General features: G+C 39.7%; 1 protein-coding gene across 3 annotated transcripts in view; it reads left to right on the plus strand.

Moving 5' to 3' along the window:
* The first annotated feature begins 1,508 nt into the window (after window positions 1–1,508).
* PLCB4 (phospholipase C beta 4) overlaps window positions 1,509–27,410 on the plus strand; it is a 99,774-nt gene continuing 73,872 nt past the window's right edge. For all 3 annotated transcript variants that reach the window (XM_026064161.1, XM_026064162.1, XM_026064163.1), the window contains exons 1-9: window positions 1,509–1,592; window positions 5,432–5,512; window positions 5,799–5,858; window positions 7,211–7,354; window positions 18,108–18,187; window positions 18,757–18,810; window positions 24,287–24,368; window positions 25,403–25,503; window positions 26,134–26,191. In XM_026064161.1, the coding sequence (XP_025919946.1) occupies window positions 1,509–1,592; window positions 5,432–5,512; window positions 5,799–5,858; window positions 7,211–7,354; window positions 18,108–18,187; window positions 18,757–18,810; window positions 24,287–24,368; window positions 25,403–25,503; window positions 26,134–26,191 (744 nt within the window). The remainder of the gene's footprint in view (window positions 1,593–5,431; window positions 5,513–5,798; window positions 5,859–7,210; window positions 7,355–18,107; window positions 18,188–18,756; window positions 18,811–24,286; window positions 24,369–25,402; window positions 25,504–26,133; window positions 26,192–27,410) is intronic.

Raw genomic sequence — 27,410 nt, forward strand, 5'->3', positions numbered from 1 at the left:
CCCATGTGGGATGGGTTTTATTTGTTACAGTCTCAGGATTGCATGTTAGCCCAGATGCGAAAGACCCATCCTGTTCCCCGTCAGCAGGGATCCTTCTGGGTCAGGAGCTCAGGTCCAGGAAAAGCAGTGCCACCATCTATGCTAGACCCTGCTTGGGGATATGCAAGGGAGAAACAGCAGTTCAGATCCGTGCTGAGCAAGCGTGAGTCTGAGCCAGAGGACTCTTTGGGCTCCTGCAGAAACAAGCGGTGGCCCCCAAGAATGCCCCAGCTTCTCCAAAGAGCTTCCAGGTTGGAGCGCTGGGCACAAGCTTTTGTTCTGACATTTTCTTGAGCAGCCTTTCTGGATCAGTTGTCAGAGGAGGGCTAGGCCAAGCAAATGAGAGCAGGGTACGATTGCGTTCGCTTGAGAGACAGGCAGTAGCATGTGGCATCAGATTATTGTGACCATGTGCTACATTCACCCTTAATGTACCGTTTAGCAAAATGGATTTTCTGCCATCTATGAGTCAGAGTTGCCATCCTATCATGCCACTGCCACGTGTATTCCTTCTCATGCAAGACTTTCTGGTCTATTGTGTAAAAGAATAACCAAGATACTGTATGTCCTAGATGGCATTAGAAAGCAGGCACAATGCAGATGCACTTTACTTCAGGTACAGTAAACTGTAGTGTCTCACACAGTATGTAGTTGGGACATTTAGTGGTGTAAAGTAACATACCCTATAAGGCACCAGGGTGTTGGAAAGGATACTGAATAATTTGATTTTTTTTTTTTTTTGGTAAGGACTATATCTGATGACTTTTAGATTCTAAATTAACAATTTATTTCGTTCACATTCCTAAACTTGCACGAATCATACAACACTGGCAGCTAATTTTATTTCATGCCCTATATTCCTAAACAGGCTTTTTCCGTATGAATCTTGACCTATATATTATCCATATCTTTAGCTATAAAAATATCAGTGAAAAAAAACAGGACTGTGTTTAGTATAAATGGATTCTGAAGTACAAAACTCAGAGTAAAAATGTGTTATGCATGTATGTAGTATGCAATTTAGAGCATTAAAAAAATATATCCTGTCTATTTGGTATATGATGTTTTCCTGGGAAAAAGAAGCACTTGTGTATGTTACCAGCTGTGATATTCTGTGTTACCTGGGGCTGCATTAATCCCAGCCTAATTATGCTCCAGAAGTGAGGTAACAGATATTTAAACCAGTGCAATGTTACAGTCCACATGTTTTTTTCAAATAATTATGTGCAGTCACATGTTTTAGGAGCATTTTTCATTTTAAAGTTATACTTATTAAACATGAAAATATGCTTGTGAGGAAAACTCTTGATTTGAAAGTGCGCTATGATTTTTTTCTAATACTCCTACTGTGTGAAAAGAAAAGCTAAAATCACTATTTTTTTTCCTTTTTAGACTACGAAATATTCCTTTTAAAAGACAGCAATTGAACTCTGTTCTTTCATTCCATTTCAGGTTTTTCTTCTATAATCATGGCAAAACCTTATGAATTTAACTGGCAGAAGCCAGTTCCCTCTTTTATGCAAGATGGAGCTGTGTTTGATAGATATGAAGAGGTAAGGGGCCAGTTGCATTTCATTTGCTAGTCTCTTTTAAATATGTGGATATTACAAAATATTTGATGTTTTGTTTTCATTGTATACACATAAACTGTCAAATAACTCCAGAAATGTGTGTGGGGAGGAAATATTGACACACTTCATAACCTTACAGTTTTTTGCTTTTAAAAGAAATAACCTTAAAACATATTTAATCCTCTGATTTGAAATAATCCCTGAGCAAGCGAAAAGGGAGATTTGGATCAAAATATCTGTAATGTGCATAAAGCTCTCATCTTTGCAGTTCCACAAAGCACATTACTGAACAAAGTGCATCCTTCCATTTTTTGTGCATTTATCAAATCTGACGTGAGTGTGTCTTCTTTTACATGTGAACTGGGGACCTGCATCTCACAGGGAAAGTAAAAGAACACAAAATGTTTATATTTTGAGTCAGATGCATCATTTGAGATCTGGAGTGTTTTTATCTCCTTTAGAAAATCGACCTGTGCTCTCTGAAATATGTTTACTGTGATCCTGCTTTCAGCTGTGCTTTAGTCCAAGTCTATTAAGGGAATGCAAAATGGGACATTTTACACAGACAGCCAAAATAAAGTGTCTAGGCATTTACCTTGTATTCTGCACTGATATGCCTGTGGGAATAGTTTTATCAGGGTCTTTTTAATCTTTTTTGGACAGGAAATCTCTTAAGTCGAAGGTGTCTCAGTAAGCGCCTTCAGGGATATTAGTATTTTCCTCTTATCTTTTGAAATATAAGCAAAAGGTATTTTTTATCATGAGGACTGCCAAGGTGGGGATAGTTGTATTACCCTGTATTTTCAGTTTGGGGCATAGATAAACTAATAAGACACTAGTGGACATTGAATGCCGGCCCTATAAACAAGGTTTGCAAAAAGCTGTGTTTTTCCTTTAGCAAATGCTGTTTCAGAAACTTGGCCTCTGTGGACCTGGGTGAAGGAGTATGGCCCATTGTGTGACTATGGCTCTTCTCTCGCACCTTAGGCAGGAAACGGGGAGAAACAGGCAGATACAGAAAAGAGTTCAAGTGCCCACATCTGGGGATGAGATCAACAACCCTCAGTGAGGCACCTGGATCCTTGATGTAGCAATAGGGAAAATGAGACATCTCAAAATGGAGTCCTTTTTCACAGTAGTTGGGTATACCCAGCAGGCAGCCATGCAGGACTAGCCAGCAGGAACTGCTGAGCAGCGTTGGGGTGAGATGTCAACGTTGTTAAGTATTGCTCCTTGCAGCTGAATTTACTGCTTTCCAAAACCCTGGAGAAAGGGGTGCTGCTTGCCACCTTCAGTGCAAAATGTTGTCTGTCTGTATGTGTGACATTATCTGCATTCCTTGCTGCAAGTTTTGCTAAGGGTTGCACCAGGTTCGGTATGGGACACTTGGAAGTCTGGTTAGTTTTATTGAAGGGAACTCTTCTGGAAGCATTGTAAGGCTTTCACGTGTGTAACTAACTGCATATTTCATCTAGAATTTTATAGGAATCATCAAGGGCTGTAAAAAACAGTGACTCAAAAGTTAAGATGTGTAGCCTGTAAACAGTGAGAACTTGATGGTCTGGCTGTTTGATATCATCACATTTATGAGATACATTGACTATTATTTAATTGTGTTGTGGTAGTAACCAGATAGCCTACCCCAGAGAGAGACAGCATGCTTTTAGCCACGCTATTCCAACGTAGCAAGAGCCAACGGCTGTGCTGTAGGACTTGCAGTTTTCAAGAGAAATGTTTCAGATCTAGGCTTCCAGTTTTCATTGAAATTCTGTGTTTAGCTCCCTACCTTAGCAGAGAAGGCCACATGGGGAGAAGGAGAAATGGGGAGTTAACTAAAGCCATACAGCAAGTCAGTGCAGAGCTAGGGCTCAGGAGTCCTGGTAGAAGGTCCTGATGAATGAACAGCTCTAGTACAGCATGAGACATTTATATGCCCAAGTTTCATTGAGTGGCTAGAAAAATCTAGGTCGTTGTAATCTGGAGCAGTGTCCTGATCCATCTGTTACTGATAGATGAGTACTTTAACCAGAAGGATTACAAAATTATGGAAATATATTTTGAGCCAAGCATTACCATATCTGACTGCTGAAGAGTTTGAGTCTGGAACAGGACTGTCTCAGCAGAATATGGGAAGAAGAAACCAGAGGTGATTAGGGGTCTTACTGATCATTTTGCATCTACATGATCTGATAGTAGGTGCTTTCTTTGCCATACAAGAAGAGAAATTGCAGAAAAAAATAATTTAGTGGGATGAGTCAAGGCTAGAAAGAAAAGAAAGAAGGGAAAGATGGGCAGAGCTGTGCCCACTGGAAACTCCTGCATTGTGGTCTTGGCTCAGACTGAGCTGTAACAACTTACTACTTCCTTTCTCAGCTCCTCTGCCTGTAAAATTAAGATAATTGTTTGCTGTTTGGATGGGGAGCTACAGAGTATCAGAACCTTAGTTCTGTAAATCTGATTTGAGAACAAAAAATGTTGCCCAGAATTGATAGACAGCATTCAATAATGAATGTGTCCCTGACAAAGGAGCAATTATCCCAAATGCAGTATATCCCCTTTGGCTGTGTTCATCTAGGGGGGCTCAAGGATATTTCCCAGACCCTGGATCCAGGTACAAGCTTGTCTTCATGTCCAACTTCTGGTCAAGACCTGACCAGAATGAGACCATTCCCCTAGCCCACACTATGCCCTTGTTCCATGGCAAAGGCCAAAAAGGTAGCAAAGGTTGCCCCTCCAAGTCCCATATCTTGTTTCCTGGGGTGGTACCTCAAAGACGTCATGTACCCAGTGAGACCAGCCTGTCCTGGAAAGACCTCCTGATTTTAAAGCATGCTGCATGAATGGAGGGCGTTGGAGTTTGTACTCATTTTGTTATCTAAATTCAATTTGTCCTTTACATAAGATCTTTTACTCTGAAAACAGCTGTGTATATTCGTGTGTTTGCTGCCCTTGCTATATGCACAGGAGAGGAGATGGCATATCAGAAAGGTCCCCCAGTCTTTGTCTTTAATACGGAACAAAGTATTGAACTCTGAATGACTAAGCAGTGCTGTAGCCTGCACATGTGCTTGTTTGTTGTTTTAATGCGGCCTTTTAATTCAGGAAGTCCTAGATCCTTTTTTCCTTTAAAAAATGATTGATTCTGCACAGTGTGATGTCTCCCTACATTTTGCTTGATTTCTGATGTATTCACTGAGGCTGGAGGTGTTGGGGGGAAATTCGTTAATTCAGCTCTTCTGATCTTCTGCCGTGTCTCGTCTCTTTGTATGCCACGCTTTCTTGATTTCACTGCACATCGATATCCTTTAAACTCTGCTTGCCCGGTACTCTCACTACAGAATAGTTACGGCATACGTGCTGTGGTAGTCAAACAGAGAAGCGCTTCTGAATTCTAAATGTTACAATGAAATATGGTGGTTTGATCCCAAATGTGGTATTGGCAGATTGCATAATTTTAACCTTTTCATATTTTGGATTTTGTTTTTGAAGTTCTGTTTCACTGAAGTTTTTGATTAGGTAAAAATCCCTGCTTTTATTAAAACAAAACTAAACTAAACAAAAAAACCTCATGGTTGCAAAGAGAAGTAGGAAAATACTAATTAAGGGTATCCTAATGTCTCAAACGGCAGCAGAAAGACAAATCGCTAAAATTGATCATTAGTTATAAGCCTCACTCATCATTTCTGATTGCTTGAAAATGGCAAATTCTCTAGGAAGGCAGTTGAGGGAAAATGTAACAAGCTTTTACTTTTGATCAGTAAATTAATTTATGGCATTTGTCAAACACACTAAAATATTGGTCTTTACTTTCTTTTCTGTAGGAATCTTTTGTCTTTGAAACCAACTGTCTCTTTCAAGTGGATGAATTTGGCTTTTTTCTGAGCTGGAAAAGTGAAGGAAAGGTATACTACAATTATATCAGTAATATATATTGCATATTACTAATTTTTTTAAATTTAAAATACTGCGTGACTTTATTTACACAAGTAGCGTTAGTTCTGCTCTTTTAGAATTCACTAAAGTGAAGTACTTAAAAGGGAATTAACAGATACGAAGGGGAAATATATTGTTTAGTGTTAATTAACAGTGTTTGCAAATAAGACTCATTGTTTATTTTTGCTGCACTTCCTACGTGGAGCCGTGTGTCAACAGACCTTTGAACTCATGTACCTTTTCTTTCTCTTTCAGGAAGGACAGGTATTAGAGTGCTCCCTGATCAACAGTGTTCGCTTTGGAGCTGTACCAAAGGTACTCTTTAGTTAGTTTATACTCTTCCTTTAAACAAACAAACATTTAAAATGAAGGTGAAGTGCAGAATACAGTTCATCTAGTTACAAATACCAGCAACACAACTTTTCTTTTGCAATTATAGTCTAAAATTCTAAGTTTTAAACTGAAGTGATTTCATGTAATTGCAGTGTGAAGTTCTTGTATCCGGTCTTTCTGATTCGGTGCAGCACTCTGCCTTCAGGCTGCTGTGAAAGCTGAAAAATAAATGTTTGAAATAAATGAAAAATAAAGAGTTTTTATCAGGAGTTTTTAATTATTTTATAACATTGCATTGTGATACTTGTTTTAGGTATCTGGAAAATGATGTTTCTTATTCCAGTTTTTTTCCCATCTGTTTAAAATTTGCTGTATCTTCTTGTTTCATTGACATAAAAACTAGAAAGTTTTGTTTGCATCTCTTTGTGCAGTTAGATGTTCAGGGATGGCAGCAGTTCACTGGAGCAAGTGGTCACTCTCTGCCATTCTGAAGAACATCAGCAGAAGGACAAGTTAGAGTTCTGCAGAAAAGCAAAGCTGTGGAAATAATTTCAATGGTACTCTGCAGAAAGCATATGTAGAATTTTCTGAGATGAGATTTGGGCCTGTCTCTTCAGGTCTTCATTCTTGTCCAGCCAGGCATCTGTTAACACTTCTGCATTTCCACTTGGAAGCAATAAGCATTTCAGTGTTAACTGTAGATAACCATCTCTTAGTAGTTCCCTTGAGAGTTGATAGACTAAAGTGTTTTCCCCACAGAAAAGGGGCATGAGAAGTAGTAGTGCAGACAGCCTCATGTTTCATGTGCAGACAACCATATCAAATTGCTTCAGGCTTCACCTCCGTCTTTACATGGGTAGTTTGCTCTCTATGCCCATTAAGTCCATAGCCTTTGACCCTCAAGAGAGGTATCAACTTGTGAGTTATAACATTAAGAAACAGCCAAAAGTCACACAGATCATAACTTTCAGTAATTACAGACTTAACTAGATTGGAACAATTTACTTAGAGATTAAAACTATCCATTTCCAGTCCTTGGAGTGATTCATTTTTCTTCTTCATGACTGTAATGTATGTAATTTTTAATTTAACTTTCTGAAATGTATTTAAAATACTTCATTTACTTCTCAGCTCTCACAATCTTGCTCACAATTATTAGAATATATTGTTTTTTGGGCTTACCCACAAGAATTCTGAATGAAAGTACTCATTTAAGATGATTGGCAAGGGTTTAAAGATGTTAATGCATATGGAGACAGAAACACGTTTTTACCATAGTGTATTGCATAATAAAAGTATTGCAAATGTAACAAGTTATTTATTCTGTTTAACAGGATCCCAAAATACTAACTGCACTTGAGGCTGTTGGAAAATCAGAAAATGAGTTGGAAGGACGGATAGTGTGTGTTTGCAGTGGCACAGATCTGGTGAACATCAGCTTCACTTTCATGGTAGCGGAAAGCACAGAAGTAGCCAAGGTATTCCACAGTTAAACAGTGTGTGGGAGGAAAAAAAGGAGAGCTCCTCAGCTCCGCTAGATTGTTTTTCTGAAGCAAGTCAGCATGCCTGGCTGACTGAAATACCCATTTTAATGTCTGCTGCCATGCTCTACAAAAGGACAACAAACATCCATTTGGAGCATTCTGTAAAATGTTGGTGTGCTGTGGTGAGAGGAAATAGCAACTTTATCAGTCTTTGCATGCATGGTAATTTATCAAAAGTAGACACTGAGACCATTAAGTGTAGGGTACGGCACTCTCCCAAGCATTTAGCAGCCTTGTGTGGGGTTTATAGAGCAGGCTATGTGGAGCAGATTATGCAGTGGGTCTGTGACACACAGTGATGCTGAAGGGAAGTGCAATTACTTTCCTTTTCCTAGTTGGTGGAGCTCAGCTCTCCAAAATTTTTTTCTGCGATAACCTAATTGTATTGTGTGGTTCATATTATTTGAAAAGACAAATGCAGGAAAGAAAATTCTATACAGTTAAGAGGATTCCAGCGTACCCAGCTTGTTTTCTTTTTCCCGTTTACATGGAACAGTCGTATGAAAACAATGGTGCTTTTTTACACGTCATCTTTCCTGAGAGTTTAAGATTGCAGTTCACAATGCTTCTTAAAGCTCTGTGGCCCCACCAAGGCCTGGTACACACTCTGGCTGCTGTAAATTGCTCTGCCTGAGAAACTTGATCTGGAGGACTGATTGTATGCTGATAGTTACAATCCAGAGATTTAAGGGGTTTTTAAAATACACATTTTTTGCTTTTCTGTCCCATAAGGCAAGCACACTTACAGATTTGGTGCTCTTATGATGTATTATAGCCTGCTTTGCCTCTGGCTAAGTACTGAATAGTGATCAGTAACAGTACACCTGCTAAATCCCCTCCTGTAAAACAGAGTATCTGTTTGTTGAATGCAGTATCACTAAATCCTTTGGCAGACCCAGTTTGTTTTTCAGTGCTTGGATCTCTACCTCTTAAGCCATTGGGAGTACTGAGTAAACTCCATGATAGAAGACAAAGTTATATAACTTATGTAGATACACTAAATTGATTTTACTGTGTGTATTTTCAGCTGCCTTTCAGGGAAACATTGTGCTGCTGTTAGGTTTTGAAAACATTTGAGAAGCAAAGAAAGAGAGACACAGGAGGCGTTCACTTTTGTACTTAACCAAGCAATGTCTCTCATTTATTCTAAAAAAAAGATCAGGATAAACTGTATTACACTAACTTATTTGTGAAAAGTATATTGGCCAGTTACGTAGACTGTCAAATGGAAGGTGGTTATACTGTCTGAAGTGTATACTGCTTCATTAACAGCCAAGATACTTACCCAGGATGATGTGTCATGTATTGCAGTCTGCTTGTGGGTCAGCTCTGGGAGGTCCATAGGTGTGAGACTTCTGCACCTGGGAGTCTTTCCGCCAAAAATACTTCCAGGTTTCAAAAATACATGTCTGGGACTTGTCAGCAAGGCTGATCCACCCGATCTGATTTTTTTCAGGTACAAGGGAGACAGTAATCAAGCCAAAAACAATGTAGGGCTTTCTACACTGCAGCTAAAGCTGTGACTTTTGGGGGGGTATGAGTATACAGAAAATAATTTTGAGGAGATCTGTGCTATATTTGACCTTTTGTGTATGATGAGTTCGTGACTTCCCACTATACTTCTGTGCTAAAAGAAAATTTTCTAGGATTTATCTGCTTGTAGAGTTGTTCCTGCTTAATTCTTCCTGGTTTGTTCATGACAAGACATCTTTATTCTGGGACATAGTAAATCTCTTCTAGAAGATGAGAGTCTGTATGTGGCATTCAGTAGCTATGGAGCCCCTACTGCACTTTAAAATAGGCCCTGACTTAATCCACATTCAAAGGTAAGTCCCCACTGTGAAATGACAGAGGCAAGAATTTGGAGGAGGAGGGGCAACGATTGTAGCTTGAGCAGTCCAGATGTTTGTAAAGGATGCATCTCTAATTGTTCCTGCTGTTTTCCCACCTGTTGCCATGAGGAAGATGAGTATTCTTCCCCATAGACATTTTGGCCCTTCCTCAAATAAACCAAGCTCAGGATTGGTCCACATGTGATTGGGTTACTTTAAAACAAGGGGTTTTGGTGACGGATCCAAATGCAAAAGCCCAGAACCTTTCTTTTGGGGAAGGGTGTTCTACTTCTGTAGATAATACCCTCCAATGAGGCCAAGAAGTAATTGTTAGCTGCTGAAGGCCTGACTATAGATGGAACTGAGTAGCCTTGGAGAAGAAGAAAGTGAATGTGAATTCCTGCCTTCTTCAGGCTACCCATGTGGCAAGGAGCAGTTTCAGTGGGAAGCAGATTCTGCAGGTGGAAGGGCAGAGCGGCAGGGCAGAGGGGCCATCCCTTACTGGTGCCTCGATCACTGTAGATACATGCCGTGGCATGTGCGGACCTCCTGCCTTCCAGGCAGGGCTCCTCCCTGGCGGTCAGTTGGGATCTGTCGTCTTCTCTGCACTGGGGCAGCCCCACATTCCTCTGCCTCTTGTGGCGATGAGCTGAGCAGGTCTGGCCAAGCCATCGCTGAGCTCCAAGTACAGCTCTTCCCACAACAAGAGTGTGTTTATTATCTCTCCACTTGTCTCCAAACTCCAACTCCAGTATTTACATTCTATCTACTTAAATTTTATTGGTGTTTTCAGCTGAGAAATTGGTTTTCATTTCCACTCTTAAAACAAAACCACCACAAAATAGGGTGGACTCTGTGCCTGATTCCAAGCAACTGTCATGGTCCACTCCTAAAGCAACTTCAGTATGGTAGTAGAGAGCGACTGTAAAAGGTGGATTATAAAATCTAGTATTTGGAATCCTGATTGAATCAGGTTATATAAATTACAGTGAGCTAAAAGCAAAAGATAAAATAAAATAAAATAAAAAGCACATTAGAGAGGTATGTGCATATGTGATGGGTTTTGTTTTGTTTTGTTTTGTTTTGTTTTTACTTACTAGATTGACTTTCTGTGATCTAGTAATCTGATAATCTGCTTTTCCCAGTCTAGGACATTCGAAAGGACCACTGAATATTTGGGGGTGAATTTCCTTAGTGCAGGGGCACTGTAGTGCTGATGTGAGGCTTTAGTATAGGACACTCTGGCTGTAGGCTTCCTATCCAAAGTTGGCATAAATCCAGTGAAGCTGTTGTAATTTAGCAACCCCAAATTTGGACTGTATGCCTTCTTTGCTCCTGCCCTTTGGCACTGCATTAAGGAGTTTAACTTTAAAAATGAACCTAAGTGCAGTCAGCTCTTTTTACATTCTTTAATATTATTGCATACTAGGGGTAAATTTGGTTGCAGAAGCTGTTCTTTCCCCAATCCAGCTGTGCTGCTGGGAGGGACTGTCTCTACAGCTGATAGTTTCTGTGCTTCTGCGAGAGCGTACTGTTCCCTCTGCCCTGCTGGTGCAAGAGTTTGTGTGAACGCTACCTAATTCATTTCAAGGAAGAGCCGGAGAATTAAGTTCACCAATTTAGGGGTGAAGCTCACCCCAGTGGTTGAGATAACCTAACTCAAGGAAGTGCTTGCGCAAATCCTTCTGCTGATGGTAGGTAGGGATGGGAGCCACCCCACGGGAGGTGGTGAGGGGAGTAACCTTTTCCGCTGGCGTAGCTAGAGTGGGTAGAAAACAGACATTTTCTACAGATGTGTTACTCACTGAGACATCGAACTGCGTGTTGATGGCTAACCTGTGAGTAACGAGAATGAATTGCAAATAGCACCTGCTGAAACACTTTGCTAGTCATATACTAAGGAACAGACTATAGGTAAAATACCAGCTTTATTATACAACTAATAATATTATGGCATTGGAGGTGACTGCAGCTGAAAGCATTTCATATTGACATTCTTAAACTTCTCAGCTTTTCAGTTTGACTAGTCATTCATTTTTAAATTGATTTCAGTTTGTTTAAAACAATTAGATGAACAACCATGTTTTTGCTAAGATAAAGCACTTCAGGCTGATATTTTTTGTTGTTCTACTATATGGCTGTTTTTCACTTACAAAAAGTTCTGTTTCAGTTGACTCTGATTTTTTTCCATGAAACAAGATATTAATTATTTGCCAAAATCATATTGCTAGGAGGACAACCAGAGGGTAGTAGAAGATTCCCAAAGAAATATCCCACAGGCAAATTTCAGAAAGGTTCCATTTTCCCATAGCTTTGGTTTGTTTCAATGTTTCAAATCAAACCTGTCCAAAAAGACTGCAGAACATACTTGGGCAGAACTCTGAAAGTCTACTGCTGTTCTGGGTGTCCCATCATGTTTGTATATGGCTTATGTCTCATGGCCTATGTGGTAAACAAACATTTCCAAACTATGTCTGTCTTCAGTATATGACTACTGCTTACACATTTAGGTAGCTCTGCGCCGAGTATGTAATGCCATGCTCTGCAGAGAGATCTTCATATCCTAGCCAGGATTCATATCTAGCCTGCGGTTAAAATAATCTGCCTGTGATTTCAGTGTGCTTGCCTTTCTGCTTCCTCATGTTTTTTCTTGGTAATGTTGCTGCAGACTTGTCAATAAATTGAAAACTTCACCTCTGTGCTGCAGTTGATCAGGTAGGGGATGGGTTTTACACCATCGCTAGTCTAGTCTCCTTGATTTTGCTGTCTCATCTGTGAGACGTGTGGCAATTTTCATAGATTAGAAATGATTTATGAGACATCTGTGTTGAGAGAAGAGGGACATCTGCTGGTCACTGTGTCGACAGACATGGGCAAAATACCAGGGAATGCTGCCAGGCCATTTCTTTCTTGAAAAGACTTGGGAAAGTTTGGTTCTATTCTCCATGGGCTTCCTGAACCTGCAGCTTATGAAACCACGCACTCATATATAGTTCAGGACTGCTCCTTGCACGTAGGGGAGAGTGTTTCACTGCAGTAGGTTGGGTTTTGAGGTAGCTAGATTGTTTTGGTTATTTGTGTTGGTTTGTTTTTTCTTAATAGATTCAAAAATCATCAAAGGGGACATTTTATCAGACTAACCTCAGTGCTTCTCCAGACAACACCCCTGCAGTTCTGGGGAAGGCCATGTGGTTAGTGAGGAATTTCAAGTGAACTGGACAGTAAGGTACCAATTCTGTCAGTAAACAAGTTGTTGATCAGTAATTTCCTTTGCTTGCAGATTCCTAAGTTGTCTTGAAATAAGAACTTTCAGGTCTCAGTAGAGACCTTTTTTAACACCTTCTCTTTCTTCTTCTCCGTTGCCTGATCACACAGGTATTTGTGAATTTTCGCAGGCCTTCAGCTAATAGGCCATATGTTTCAGCTCAGCAATTAGCAGTTTCAACTTTTGGGGTCCTGAAATTCCCGTGCCTGGATATCTTTTCTCCTGTCATCTTCTGTTGTTGAACCAGTGGATATTTAATTATGCCATCAGCTGGGGAAGTGCTTTTCACCCATGTTGCATAGTCTAACACTGAAGCATCCCTTAGCCAGAACAGGCAATACTAGTTCATGTGCTTGCTCTGACCCTTCCTCCCCATTATTAAAGTAGGGAGGCTTGATCCCGAGCAATTGTAAACTGTTGTAAACGGGCTTGCAAGCCTAGCAAAGTTTTACGATCCATTAACATTCATACCACTGTTTGGGATTGCACAGTTTACCGTTCCTTATGGGTTGGTGCCAAATAATTCTGGAAATAGCAAAAGCAGTTTAAGATGTTTTCCAGTATTCTCCCACAGTAATCAACCATGTGGCCATTCCTTGTTCATCTTCCTCAGTGATGTTTTATATTATTCCAGATGCAGGGGGTGAGAATGATCTGGTACTGCACCTCCATGGAAGGCAGTAATGAACAGCAAGAAACGGATGGTTTAAACTGCTCTAGCCAGACCTATGCTGCTGACTTTGCAGTGTGAAAAAGCTTGAGACCGACTGCCCAAGGGCCGACTACTGCCCAAGTTTTTCCTTTTCTGTCACTACAGCTTCCTCCGTGGAGAGGAAGAACCAGCCACAACGGCAGAAGCAGTATAAGCTGGGGTGTCCTTGGGGGCTTGTGGTCCTAATGATGGCTGTGCTCAGGGACAGAGCGGGACTGGGGGGGAGCCCTCCCAGGGAAGCAGGCAGTGCCTAGAGGTCTGTGGGGGATCTGTGTTGTGGGCTGTGGACCACAGGACTGAGCTGCAGGGAGATTACATAGGTTGGTCCGGATAATACACTGAATTAGAAATGCTGGCCTTCAAGCTATCAAGCCCTTGATTCTGACAGCCAGTCGTAGGCACTAAATACCAGAATCAGGGAGCAGTTCATCTCTGCCTCTACTGCTTTCCTGGTGCTTGACTTAAGCAGAGTGCAACTGTGGAAAGACTGCACTGAAGAAGTGAAGGTAAAATCACCTCAAGAGGCCTGGATAATACTGGCCTCATCTATAAATAAGCCACAGATGACCTTGTATGGAATTGCATGAGCTGTAGGTTAGAGTGATTTTTAGCCCTTCTTAATGGTCATAATTTTAGCCCTTTTTAACCCTCCTAAATGAAGGGTTGATGGCTAAGAGAGAGCTGAGAGGTCAGACCTATCTGTTCACCCTGCCACTGCTGGCTGTGTTTCATCACTGAACCTCAGCTAAGGCTATGTCGCTAAGTACCTCAAAAGCATTTGAGTTCTCCAGCAAAAGCTGAGAGAGTGCTTCTTCAATCACTTTTTCTTGCACCTTCTCCGTATCGAGGCATTTGACAATGCTGGATCATGTTACAGAAAAACAATGCAGGTGGCTAATTCCAACAGTGCACTTAGGTTTTGGCCTCTTGTTTCAGCCTATGGGTCTGTGTTCAAGGTGTCTTTGTTTTTTGTTTAGTTTCATGGTTGTTGTTTCTCTAAGATTGGACAGCGGGGTCCAATTTACATAAGTAAAAACTGAATGTATCCTGAATTTCAGTCAAGAACATTTTATAATTCCACTTTCTGTAAGACCCAAGTGAACTGATTCCTCTCTACCTCATTTCAGAATCTTGTTTTACAAAGGATTTTCCTTCTTTGGAGATGTGGTGATCTGGAGATTCTGAGCACCAAGGAATAGAATTGATGATGTTTATCCCTGTTTGCTTATATAGGTATACAGGTCTCAGCTTCATCCATAAAACTGACAGTGTCTTCATAGCATATTAGCTGGGAAAAATCTGAACTCTTCTTTCACCCCTTCTGCATTAGGCATCCCTTCTGGTCATTAGACAAGTGTACATTTAATCTGGAAATGGTTTGCTGACAGGAAAGCAGTATGTTGCCAGCTTGATATTTGTCACAGTATTCAGACTTTGGCTTTTTGTGAATATCCGTGCTTTGGATAACAGTGCCTTAAAAGTGATGATGAATATAATTGTTATTTGGAGACTATTCTGGCTCAGAAGGATGGTCTATGTTGACCAGTTAACAAATAGTTTGAATGTCTTGCACTGAGCTTATCTATTAATCTGTTGGTCAGGAAATTTTTTCTTCTTATAGCATTTTGTTTCTATACAGTGGGTTCATAATCCAGAAGCATTTGTTCTTAGCTCTCTTATTCCCAGTTGATTTGGGGCCAGCTGGTAGCTGCGGGGAATATCTGATGAAGTGCTCCAGAAACTGCTTTACCCCAAACTGAGTACAAGCAGCCAGATGCTGCAGCATCGTGTAGCTGTGTGGCATGGCACAGGCAGGGAAGTGTCGGTCTCTGACTGCCACATCCTGCCCAGAGGGCATCATACCAACGTCAAAAAGATTCATAGTTTGACAAAATCTCTCTTAGATTACTCCCTTGCTCGGTGCCAGCAGAAATGTGATGCTTCTGTGTTTCATCAGCATTCAGCTGCATTTTTGTGCCCTTTGGACATGCAGAGGTAGCTGTTCCTGGTTTGACATCTCTCTCAGAAAGGACCTGAATAAAGATGAGGGAGTCCCTCTAAAGTGGGAGTCATCAGAACAATTCTTGCAGATAAATTACTTGCTGTTCAGTGTATTGATCTTTCCCTAGACTTTCTTTTTTTTTCCCTAGCAGTGTGTCTTTCTTGCAGCTGTTCTTCATGTGTAGAAGTGACTTGGGAACTGAGTGCTGGGTAATCTTACACTGAAATGTTAAATTTTGCTAGAGCTGGTATAGTTGCAGTCTGTTGCCTTCAAATCAAAATTGATTGGTGCGTGTTTATTTCCTGTTCAAATGCTGGCATTGCCAGCACTGCACTGACGGCATTTTTTAGCAGAAAAAAATGGGTTTTGAAAGTTGGAGACTTATTCACACCATGTATATAGCTTGATTTATTTTTGCAATTATTTTTGTTTGACAGGCATATGCCATTTTACTTTCTTGGTCAGTGTTGAAAGTTTTGGGTGTTTTTAAGGGACTACAGATTAATCTAGATGATATTAAGGCAAATTATTATATAGCTATGAGAATATTAATGCAGCAGTAAGGTTACGTTTTACTCTTAGGAAACATATGCATGCACATGCACACGTGCACACACATGTTCTAGATGATTGAAAAATACCTAAGACAGGCTAGATTAGAGGTCAGGGCTTTATCATGAAATTCTGACAAGTGTTCTTCCAGTATCATCTTAAATGAGGAAACCTTTGTATGAAAAGATAGCAGCGTTCCCTAAATCTATCAATTGTTTCCAGTTATATCAGTTATTCTAATAAATAACATTAAAATAACATTATCACTCCCCATGAACCTTGCTTGCTTTCTATCCCTGGACAGTACTACTACTCCTAAGTTCTCTTATTCATGCAGCTGGGAAACGGGAGGGCAGGCTTGTACTGATGGATTGCTTTCAGCACAAGTTTGGAAGCTGTTTCAGAGGTGAGACCGTGTGAGCCTCTTACCCTCCTCCGCGTCTGTGTTGTGAGTGCTGGAGAGATGGTTTTTTCTTCCTTGGCAGGGACTCGCAAAGCCTGAATATGTGCCATAGGACAGATTATTAGGGCATGTTGAGGCAGCAAGGGCAGAGCAAATACTGCAGGGGAAGAAAGAGAAATGCTCTGAGAGTAGAGCAAGTGCCGGGGATGTCCCCTTGCAGTACTTCACTGCATGGTTGTTTGCCTGAGTGGTTGCTTTGGTTATACAATGTTCCCTCACTCCAGGAATTCCGTCTCTGTGCAGTATCACATGTATTTTAGATGCGATAAAAATATCAAGGATAAACAGTTCTAAGAATTACAATAAGAGAAGAATGTATGAAGAATTATAATATACAAAAATGCTCAAAGAAATACAAACAAGAGAAAACCCCAAATGCGTGAAAACATGTATGCTGTTCTCATAACTCATTGAGACTTATTTTCAAATTCTTAGATATGTATTTTTTTTGCATGCATATTTTTGTGCAGTACTTCTTAAAAGGATACTTTGAAAAAGAATTTTTAAGTATTAATAGATGTCTTAATAAATGGCTCATTTTCCTAGGGCCAAATAGGTTTATAAGCTTCATTTAGAAGGGAGTCTGATGACAGTTTCTCCATGTTAAAACAAAAGTTTGTGATATTCTTCTAACATTTCATGGGTACAAGGGTCTGCTTAAACCTGTTTATTTGATGAATTGACACCTTAGATGATTGTTACATTGTTTTAGCCAATTGGGATTTACTGCCTGCAGATTTACTATATGCCGTTTGCCAGAGATGTTAGTATTCCTCCTACATAAATGAGGATTTTTTCATCTGTTTTGCGGATGTATAGCACTCATTCATGAAAAGCAAAAATATACTCGTCTGGATCTATTTATAAGTGTCGAATTCTGGATCATGCCCAAGTCAGTGAAAGCTGCATGCGCTGAATTTGGCCGGAAGCAAGAAGCTTCTTTATTCATAAGGTTGATGTTAAGCAGTGGACCAAATCCCGTCTCACTTCCACTAGTGTAAATTATCTGTTGAGTAAACCTAGCATTACAGTGGCATAATTGAGATCGAACTTGGCCTGTAATACCCTCGTTTTTTCTCTTCCTATAGCTTTATCCTGCCAGGATTCATGCTGAAATCAATGAGAGTTCGTGTTAAGGCCTAATCCTTAAGCTTCTTCCATATAGTACTGCAAAGTCTAGGCACAAGCTATAGTAGAAAAATATATCCATAAAAAGGAATTGCATAAGTGCTGTAATGCTGCTGTTGGCTGACAGTCATCCCAGTGATTGCTGGAATGTTTTGCTTTTTAAGGATGAGAGCCAGAAAGAAAGCAGGACTGAATATGTAATGGGGTGTTAGATGAGGTCAGAGTCACATAGCAGTCGTTGTGCCTCCCTGTGGTCCGCTCTAGCTTATTAATATTTTGTTGCATTCCTGTTCTAAAACTGGACCAGTTAAATATGTCATCACATATTGTATAATGTTGCTTAGTAATATCTAATATTGCCAGCAGCAACTGAAACGGAGACATGTATTTATACAGGCTATAAATGGAAAGCTTAATAAATCGATCGATGGACCGCTTTCCTTTGCTGGCAATGAACTGTTTTAATAGCGCTGCAGATGCTGCTGTAGTAGTTGGAAGAATGGAAAGCATGATCAGTTTGTTTAGTGAAGGATAAAATATTAATGTGTAAAATGTGGCTGGACTTTTCCATGGTGTTATAAGCTGCTAAGTGGAGAGGTTTTTTCTTAACTCAGGTGTTAACATTAGCGATGGTAGCAAAGAAGGAGGAACGCCTTCCCCTGAGACAAACTTTCCTACTTTTTCCCTCTTCAGTTTTCCTAACTCAGTGCTTGTGTATTTTCATGTTTTTCAGCAATGGGTAGAAGGGCTTGGATCCATCATACATAACTTTAGAGCTAACAATGTCAGTCCAATGACATGTCTCAAGAAACAGTAAGTTACCTTCTCTCCTCCCCCGTCCTCCTGTGTTTTTCTGGTCTCATGTTTTCCTATTTGCATTCTTTTAGATTTATTTTTTTCTTTGCTTGCGTTCAACATCCACAGTCACGAAAACAGTCTAATGCAAAAATGGTGTTAATTCAGTTTAAGGTTTATGTTTCATTATGACCAGAAAAGGTCTCAAGCTTATATCTGGCAGCTGCTGAAGAGAAACTATAAGAGAATTTCTTACTGTTTATTTGATTTATTGGTATTGTGTGTTTTATTTATTGTCTGGATTGTTCTTTTGTTGATACGTACACAAACAGAACCCCATGAGTCTTTCTTCTCTTCGAACTCTTGTTAACTGTGGTGCTGATTATTTTGGGCTAATTTTTGCCTTTACAGTTACAGAAGTGCTCTGCCTTAAGCACTAAAAGGTTACAGAGAAGTATTTTTGTTATAGAACAATTATTTGTTTGTACTCATTTCACAGAGGTGCCAGTATTCTTGAGCCGAACATAAATATCTAGCTTCTCATTTTAATTAATAGTATTTTAAAAGTATTTCATTCTTAATTGCAGCTGGATGAAGCTGGCATTTCTGACGAACACAAATGGCAAAATTCCAGTTCGGAGGTAAGCCCAGTTAGGAATTCAAGTTTTTAGCAAGTAGTGGTTGTTTAATGCTAATCAAATTCTATGGCTTATTAATTAAATTTTAGTATCAGTTTTATTACTGTCTAATACATATGTAAAAACAAACACAGAACTAAGATATACTTATCTGAGTTCCATACTTCCTTGGTAAACTCATTAGGACTTCTTAATGGCCTAGTAGTTTTTCTATTAGTCCAGTACAATGAAGATTTGAGTGCTTGTAGCTGTTATCAAGGTCACTGAGAGCTAAGACCATCAGGTTTCTCAACTTAAAACTCCGCAGTCTCTGGAATGGGTATTTCAGATGTAGAACTTTGTAAAATACTTAGCAAAAGGACCACACAACTCTCAGACCAGTTAAGTGGAGGACAGAAAGGTACACTTGAAAATGCAGTTCCTTGTAAAATGACAGATATAGCTCTGCCAAAATTATTTCTGCTTTTATAGGAACCCTCAGAGTAATATTTGTTTTTCTCCACATGGTAAATGAATCATTGCAGGCCTTGGGTTAGTTCTTGTCAGTGATGGAAAAGCTAAAATAGCGTTGTTCTTTCTGTATAACTATTAACTATTTCAAGTTACTAATTTTCTTAGTCCCATCTGACTATGCAGTTTTTCTCCCTCCACTTGCTCTAGAAATTCCTGTCAATATGTTGAGCCTCTTTCCTCCTCATCCAGTGTGTGAAAATCCCACTTTTGGGGCATGCCATGCTCTCAGAAAGAGAAACCTACAGAAGGAAGCAAGAAGGAGGACTTTGTAGGATAAGCCTCGCAGAAATTTTTTCCAAGGGAGGAATAAATGATTATGGGTCTACAGAATGTGCTAAAGACAAAGAGCCTGCCGAGCCTGCTGTGCTGCCCTCCAGGTTTTAGTCTGATGACTCCAGCAGCACCTTGACAGTGTTAGAGCTGCTTCAGTGTATTAATCTTTAAGCTTTCAAATTGCCAAGTCCCTGCTTGTTTCTCAAACTTAAACTAAACTGCCGTGAGGCACCTTCTGTGTAGAGATCCCAAGAGGAATATCAGCTGAAGGGGAAAGATGAGAGAACAATATTACAGAAGCAAATTCGTCTCCAAGAATTTAGAGCTTTATGCCTGGATTTGAACATAGAGTTTTATATGCCTCAGCATGAATTTATAGTGTGCTAGCTTATTGGAAAATACTTCCATCTTGAAATATTTACCCAACGTTTAGCAAGGTCTGAATTCTCACTGTTGTGCTACAGTATGTTAATTTGCATTTGCAGACAAACCCACATATTGCTGAAGGAAGTCCAGTCCACTGATTCCAATGTATTAAATCTTCCTGCCAGATCTGTAGTTTGGATTTTAGGGGACTTCAATTTTCACTTAAACTTGTATCATTTTTCTTAAAAACGTTTCTAGTTCCAAGAGTTTGTTACTTCAAATTGGCACTATTTCCAGGTTCCAGACACAAACAGGTCTCTACCTGCTTAAGTTCTTGCAAATATAGTTTGCACTATGTATTTGTAATAGATCTACTATTCCAGGCTTTGCAGAGGGAATCTGCATCTTCCTTATATTTGGACCCTCCAAGGAATTCACTGTGTTGGTACGAGCAAGATGTAGCAGCCTTTTCAGGCTCATCAGGGAAGCACTCTTATCACTCACTGAAAGGGCTAGGAGAGATGTCTGTGAGAGGCAGAAGGAAAGGTGTAGAGGAGGAATGAGAGCAGAAGGGAAAAAATCAGGCTGCTCTGTAAACCTCTAACTACAGCTTTGGAAAAGAGGGTGGATCGGAGCTGTGGCCTCCCCTCTGCAACAGAACCCTGATGGGGGGCAGTAAGATCACGAGAGCGGACAGGTCCCAGCAACCTCTACTTGTGGGAAGTGGGACAGAGGCATGTGGGTTGTCTGAGCGCTGGGCAGCCCAGGACATGGGGGACTTCACTGCCTCCCTCCTCCAGCACAGAGGAGGAGCATGGAGAAAGGGAAGGGGGAAGAGAAGGAGGCAGATGCATAAGGGGAGGAGTATGTGGCTGAGGAAACCAGCTGAAGGACGGCAAGCCAAGAAGCGCTGGGCAATGCGGGCAGAATGCCTCTGCTATGCACCATGTGCCGAGTTTCACACTCTTTTCCCGAGTCTCTTCCCAGTATCTCTTTCCCCTGATAAACCAATGGTGCTTCTCCTTCAACACACCTCCAGATTCCTCTGGTCTGTCCCATATACCTGTTTTTAAATGCAGTGCCCTCTAGTCAACCCTGCTTCTTCAAACCTCTGCCTCCTCCTGCTGCCCAGGGATCCCTGCAGCAATTGCTGTAGCTCTGGGGATACAGAACTTTATTCTCTCAGGAGAAGACCTCGCAGATCTGGTAAGCTGTAGGAACATGTATCACAGTATCAGCTTTAGTTCATTTTTACACTGAAGCACGGTAAAAATCTGAGAGAAAATCTCCCCTTGGAAATTAGAGCTCTTTCCATTTCTTTTTAAGGTTAATGCAGATTGTTGCAACTAGCACATGGCCATAGAGAATGCAAGCGTTGGGAAGGTGAAACTCCTTAGGCTGTCAGTGGTAAACAGCATAAATGTTCACCTGACTCTGCTTTAGTACAGTTGAGGTTGCAGGGTCGTGAAGACTCTTGACTGCTTTCAGTTTTTAACCTACTCTGGGGCATATCTCTGTTGCTGCCCATGTACTTACTGTGTTTCAGAGATAAGAAATACTGGCACAGTTAGTAATGGGCAGACCTTAGGAGAGCATCAGGTTTGTCTTCTGGGCTTTAATAAATTTCAGCAATCGGAGACTAGAATGACATCTGCAAATCTTATGAGGATATGGCTTTGATAGGATACTTTGTATTTTCTGATTTTAACATTTCTGTAGATGATCGTTAAAAAGGTCAACATTTGTTAAAAATATCTATTCAGCTTCTGCAGCTTTCTTGGCAGAAAACCCATGCACACGCACATGCAAATTGCACCAGTTTAGCTAGAGCCTGTTCAAAAAGTAGCTTAGCTCAATCTATGCTTATCCTTTGTATGACCACATTTATAAGGATTTAAACTAATTTAGATTCTACCTATGAACATACCAACAAAAGCTAAACTATGATAAATGAGGATTAAATCTGTTTTACACTGACTTAATTAAGTTACTTTGAAATTTTTTGTTATTAAATGTATTTAATATCGATTACTCCAAATAGCTTGGAAGAAGTCTCGGTCTACAGTTTCATGATGGTTGGAAATCATAGTTTTAGAGGATTTCTTGTGGAGTGTAGGCAGCAGTACTTCCAGTTCTAGCCAAACTGATAAAATCAGTGTAGCCAAGATAAAAGATTGTTTTGAACAGTTTGTGTTGGTTTGATTTTTGAAGTAATGATTTGAAAGTGGTAAAGCTTTGGAGTTGTAACCAAGTCATTTCATCCATCAACAAACGTGATAGATTTATACCCCAGTCTGGATTTGGGAGGTGTTTGAAAAATTTATTGATGAAAAAGTAATTGACACTTTGCAAAAAAAAAAAAAATCAAAACAACTGTAGAACATGAGGATTAAACACCTGTAGGTATCTGTCAACCAGTGACTTGCTTGTTTCAGAAGTAACACAGTTTTCTTCCGTGACATTACAATGAGATGAATGTAAATCTGCTAGGATGAAACCTCTTCTGGTAGAGGAAAAACAGCGGTTTTTTTATAATGTCCCTAGCAAAATGAAAGTGTCGTGCTGTATTATTTTTTGATTGATGCAATCTTTTTCTAGGCTGCTGCTCTCATTACGAATTATTACTATGTTTGCTGTCATCTTTGGTGAAATAAAAGAGAATTTGGCATCAAAAATAAGTTTTCTGCATCCGTGGAATCTTGGCTCACAGTTTCTGATTAATTGCTTATGCCAATATGACACGTGTTTGACATGACGTTTATTACTGGGGGCCAATTCATTAGAACAGGCATAGAATTTTTACAGGGCTGAGCATAGATTGTAAATCTAGCTAGCATTTTTCTGTGTCTCAGAATAAGTAGAAAAATAGGTCGTGAGATTTTAAAAAAAACAGGTGCCTAAAGTTAGACTCCTCAGTCTACATTTTATTGAAAACATCTTAGTACTTATCAACTTGGAAAATCAAACAACTTATTTAGTTGCCTAAATAGGGACATAGAAGTCTAAATGTTTTAAGAACCCAGTAAAAAAAGTATTGTTAAAATATTATTTTATCATTTAGATCTTTGGCTTCCTGATATTCATTTTATTAGTACGAAAATATTTACATAAGAGGTTTAGAGTGTTTTGGAGAGTCTAACAACTCTGAATTGCTATGGCAACAAGTAAAAGCAACAGTTTGTTTCACATCTTTCACTTTGTGAAATTATTTCGTATGCATGAGATTAACAAAAAGTCTCAGCAAATGTTTGTTTCACTTGGTAATAAAGAGCAGCATATTCTCATCAGGAGACGGTTGTAGAGCATTTCCCAACATACAGCTCCCCACAGTGTCAGGAATAGATATGCATACAGAGCACAGTTTTCCTCTCCAGATTGAGTTGTCAAAATTGACTGGTTATGGGACCTGTCATTTTCGGTTAAACCCAAGAAAGGAGGAAGGAAAGCTGTTAAGTTTGGATCTACTCTTCCAAAGTTAGAGGTTATTCAAGTGGAAACAGAAACAGACCAGAAGTTTTCACATTAATCATACCCAGAATTTAAGCTTTAGTTGGATTGATTTCCTTTCAAGTGAAACCATGTCAGTCTCATGCATGGTGTTTTACAGAAGGAAGTGGATATTAATCACAGAGTTTGGAAGTATTTCAGTGGAAGTGGAAACCTACTTAAACAAGTTGTCCACACTATTTCCAGACCAGGTTTATTTGTAAGGGCTGTAAGGTGAGGGAGCCTTCAAAGGGAGGAACGACCACGGCAGCCGGTGAGAGAGCAAGGAAGGAGATTTGACGTGCAGCTGGGAGTTTCTCGTTAGCGGAGAGGGCTTGGAAAGGAAAGAGGAAGGGAAGTGCCATGGGGAATGGTTCAGGGCTACGTTATGGGTGGCCTTTCGAGAGGAACAGATTAATGCTCGCGAAGGAAGGGGAGTCCCCACAACCAGGAATGCCTGGAGACATGAATCTCCTCGCTTGGAGAATCTGCTGCTCTTTAAACACAGTCATTTGTCTCTGCATGCAGTTGCATGGCAGGAGCCAAAAGAATAATGCTTATAATGCTTTGCAAAGTTCTGTATCACAGTATATTGAAAAAAAATCCCTTTTGTTCTTTTTGCAGTTCATTATTTTGATATATTTTGTAATGGATAGCTTGCAGGCAGAGCATTTGTGCTCTGTGAAACTTAGAGCACTTTTTCAACTGCACGATCACTTGGAAGGTGCTTACATTCATCAATTGAAGCCAGAGGAAAATGTTGGCAGAGAGAGAGAGAACTGATTGTTTAGAAAGTGACTAACATTTTTCCTTTTTTTTCCCCTACTCTTTTTTGTTTTAGCATTACCAGAACCTTTGCATCAGGTAAAACAGAAAAAGTGATCTTTCAGGCACTTAAGGAATTAGGTCTTCCCAGTGGAAAGGTATTTAGCAGTTTTGAATAAGTATTTTTTTTATATATTAAGAAATTGATGAATCATTCACATTTATAGCTGTGATCTTAGTCATTTGCATCACACAAAAACATGCCTATTGTTCATGGGTAAGTTATTCATCACCACAGGTTGTTTACGAAAAGCCAAGTGGAATTAAATATATGTGACATCAGTGGTCCTTAAACTTCTTGGATCAGACTTCTTTTCTGTAATAGCCTGCCCCCTCGCACATTTATGCAAAATATATTGGTGCAGAATATGCCTTTAGTATTTTTCTGTCGCATGCTGGGCCCCGGTTGCCGTTCCTGCTGCTTGTCCCCTGCCTGTTTCTTCGCCCTCGCTCCCTGCCAAGTCTCCCTCCCTTCCTTTCGGAGACTCCAGGCCTCCGTTCTTGGCCTGGCTGCAGCAAGCGCCTGGCGCGGGGCAGCCCTGCAGGCTCGGCAGCCATCTGCTGTCTCCGGCCGGGAGAGGGGGCGCAGAAAAGCGTCAATCCGCCGCGGTAGGGCTGCCTGGGTGCCTGGCACCTGAGGTGAAATTTTTCCTCCCTCCCGCAGTGCTCGCCTTGTTCAGCCAAAGAAGGACACAACACTGAATGCATCAGAGTACTGCATCCTCCCTCCCTCTTGGAAATTTTACCCACCCCTGTACGAGAGCGGCTTTACTATTTAAAACCTTTGCACCAAACCTGGGACTTTTTCCTAGTGTTCCTTGGCTTCAGGATAAATATCCTGAAGTTCATCTTGGACTTTTTCTTAAGCCTAAGGAGAAAATTAAAGACTGTGTTCCAGTTCTGTGTTTATGTAGAATTAATGTTGCTGTGAGGTCAGAATATAAGCACGCCAAACAGATCTGTGATAAAGACGAGCTGAGAACTGTTTTCAGAAAATACAAATGAATCCATGTACATTAGGTAAAGCACTAAGATAATTCTCATTTGCTTTCTCTAATATAAAATATGCTCTTAGGAAAAGAATACGTAAACAGTCCTCTGCCGGATAATCTACCTTTGCATTTTGTTGCAGAATGATGAAATTGAGCCTGCAGCATTTACTTATGAGAAATTTTATGAGCTTACCCAAAAGATATGTCCCCGAACTGACATAGAGGATCTCTATAGGAAGATGTAAGTTTAAATTTAATATAATCTTGCTTTAAATTTATTTTACTGTAGTTTTAGTCTATATCTAAAAGTGACAGAGCACTGTAAAGACTATCTATCTTTACATCCTAGTGTTATCAGCAGTATTTTAAGACAAACTCAAGCCTATGTTTTCCCCGTCCTTCCCTCTCAGATTGTTAATGTAAAAGTTCACTGTGTATTTTATAGTAACTTTTACATGAGTTAAAAGAAGCACCTGGAACTTTTTATTTTATTTTATTTTATTTGCATTGGCTTTACTAACTACTGTAATTTTGACTTGCTTCTTTTAGGTGATTAATGCAGTATGTGAACTAACTAAATTAAGTAAGAAATCTGATGATCTAAAAGTTTCTTCATTCAAATTATTCTCAGCTGGAAGACTTACATGTTGTTTTATGAAGTAATATCTGCTAAGTTTTACCAAATGTGGGAGATACACTGTACCTAGCATAGATAGTTAGTACGTATTATGTGACTGTTAATTTTGAGATATAGAGCCACTTCAGGTAGAAAAGTAAAGGTTTTAAAAGTATCGACAATGTCAACATGTAAATCATACCTACTGTAGCATCATATATGAAAACTTACATTCTCTAATAAATTTCTTTTCAGCAATGGAGACAAAACTGATTATTTAACGGTAGACCAATTAGTGAGCTTTCTAAATGAAGTAAGCTTTTTCATACATTAACTACCATACGAGTCTGTCTGCAGTGGCTTGCTTCTTCCAGTCTTTCCATTGCATGTATCATGCCATTATTTGCTCTGCTTCTGATCTGCTGATCTTTCCATTATGGTAACATCCAGGTGCAAAAATCAGCTCCAACCTTATATGTTCTTGTGCTTTCTACATGTTGGCTTTGCGGATTGCATCCGTTAATTACTTGTGGTTGCGTTATGTTGTGTGTTACGTATGTTTTATATATTTTATTCTGTTATATTCAGTGCAGTTTTAGCTAAAATACTTCCAGTATTTTTTTATAAGCAATATATTTAACCTGTAGGCCACTGATAAATATAGCTGCTAATTCTTCAGAATATTAGAAAAAAAGAAGTGGGCTTTTATAAACAGTGGTTTTATTCTTCACTCCTTTTTTTTTTTCCTCTTTTACAAATTCAGGGGTTGAGAGGATATTTTAGGGGATTATCTATGATTTTTGAATTACTGTAAGTGTTGAATAAAAAGAAATATTTTTATTGCTGTATTTCCAAAATTCATTTGTTGGCAAGAGTATATACTCTTTCTTAAAAATATCATGAGTGTGAGAAGTATTTCAATAAACAATGGTGTTCTTTTCTACTGCTAAAACACAGTAAGCTACAGAAGACTGATTCATTCAGAACTGCAACAACAACTGCACTGTGTGAATTTGACAGAACATACACTTGAAAAATAAATACATTCTCCCTGGTTCTGTACCAATAGATTCTTGTCATCTGGGATATGGGGAATTGTTTTACTTCTGTATATGAGCTTTTAAGGACCAGGCGCATTTGCCAAAAATCTCCCTGTCTAAAGTTATTTTATTATTTATAAATCTATTTTATATATTTCATGTATTTTTGATACCACTATATGAAGATTTAAGCAATAAATTCCCCTTGCTTTCTTTTTTTTAAAGTAAGGAATGCATGCCTTATTCTTAATGAAAACTGAATCACAGAATCACAGAATCACAGAATCGCTGAGGTTGCAAGGGACCTCTGGAGATCATCTAGTCCAACCCCCCTGCTCAAGCAGGGTCACCTAGAGCACGTTGCACAGGATTGCGTCCAGGCAGGTTTTGAATATCTCCAGAGAAGGAGACTCCACAACCTCTCTGGGCAACCTCTTCCAGTGCTCTGTCACCCTCACAGTGAAAAAGTATTTCCTCATGTTCAGATGGACC

Source organism: Apteryx rowi, unplaced genomic scaffold (genome assembly GCF_003343035.1).
Source record: "Apteryx rowi isolate R43461 unplaced genomic scaffold, aptRow1 scaffold_21, whole genome shotgun sequence".
NCBI lineage: Eukaryota > Metazoa > Chordata > Aves > Apterygiformes > Apterygidae > Apteryx > Apteryx rowi.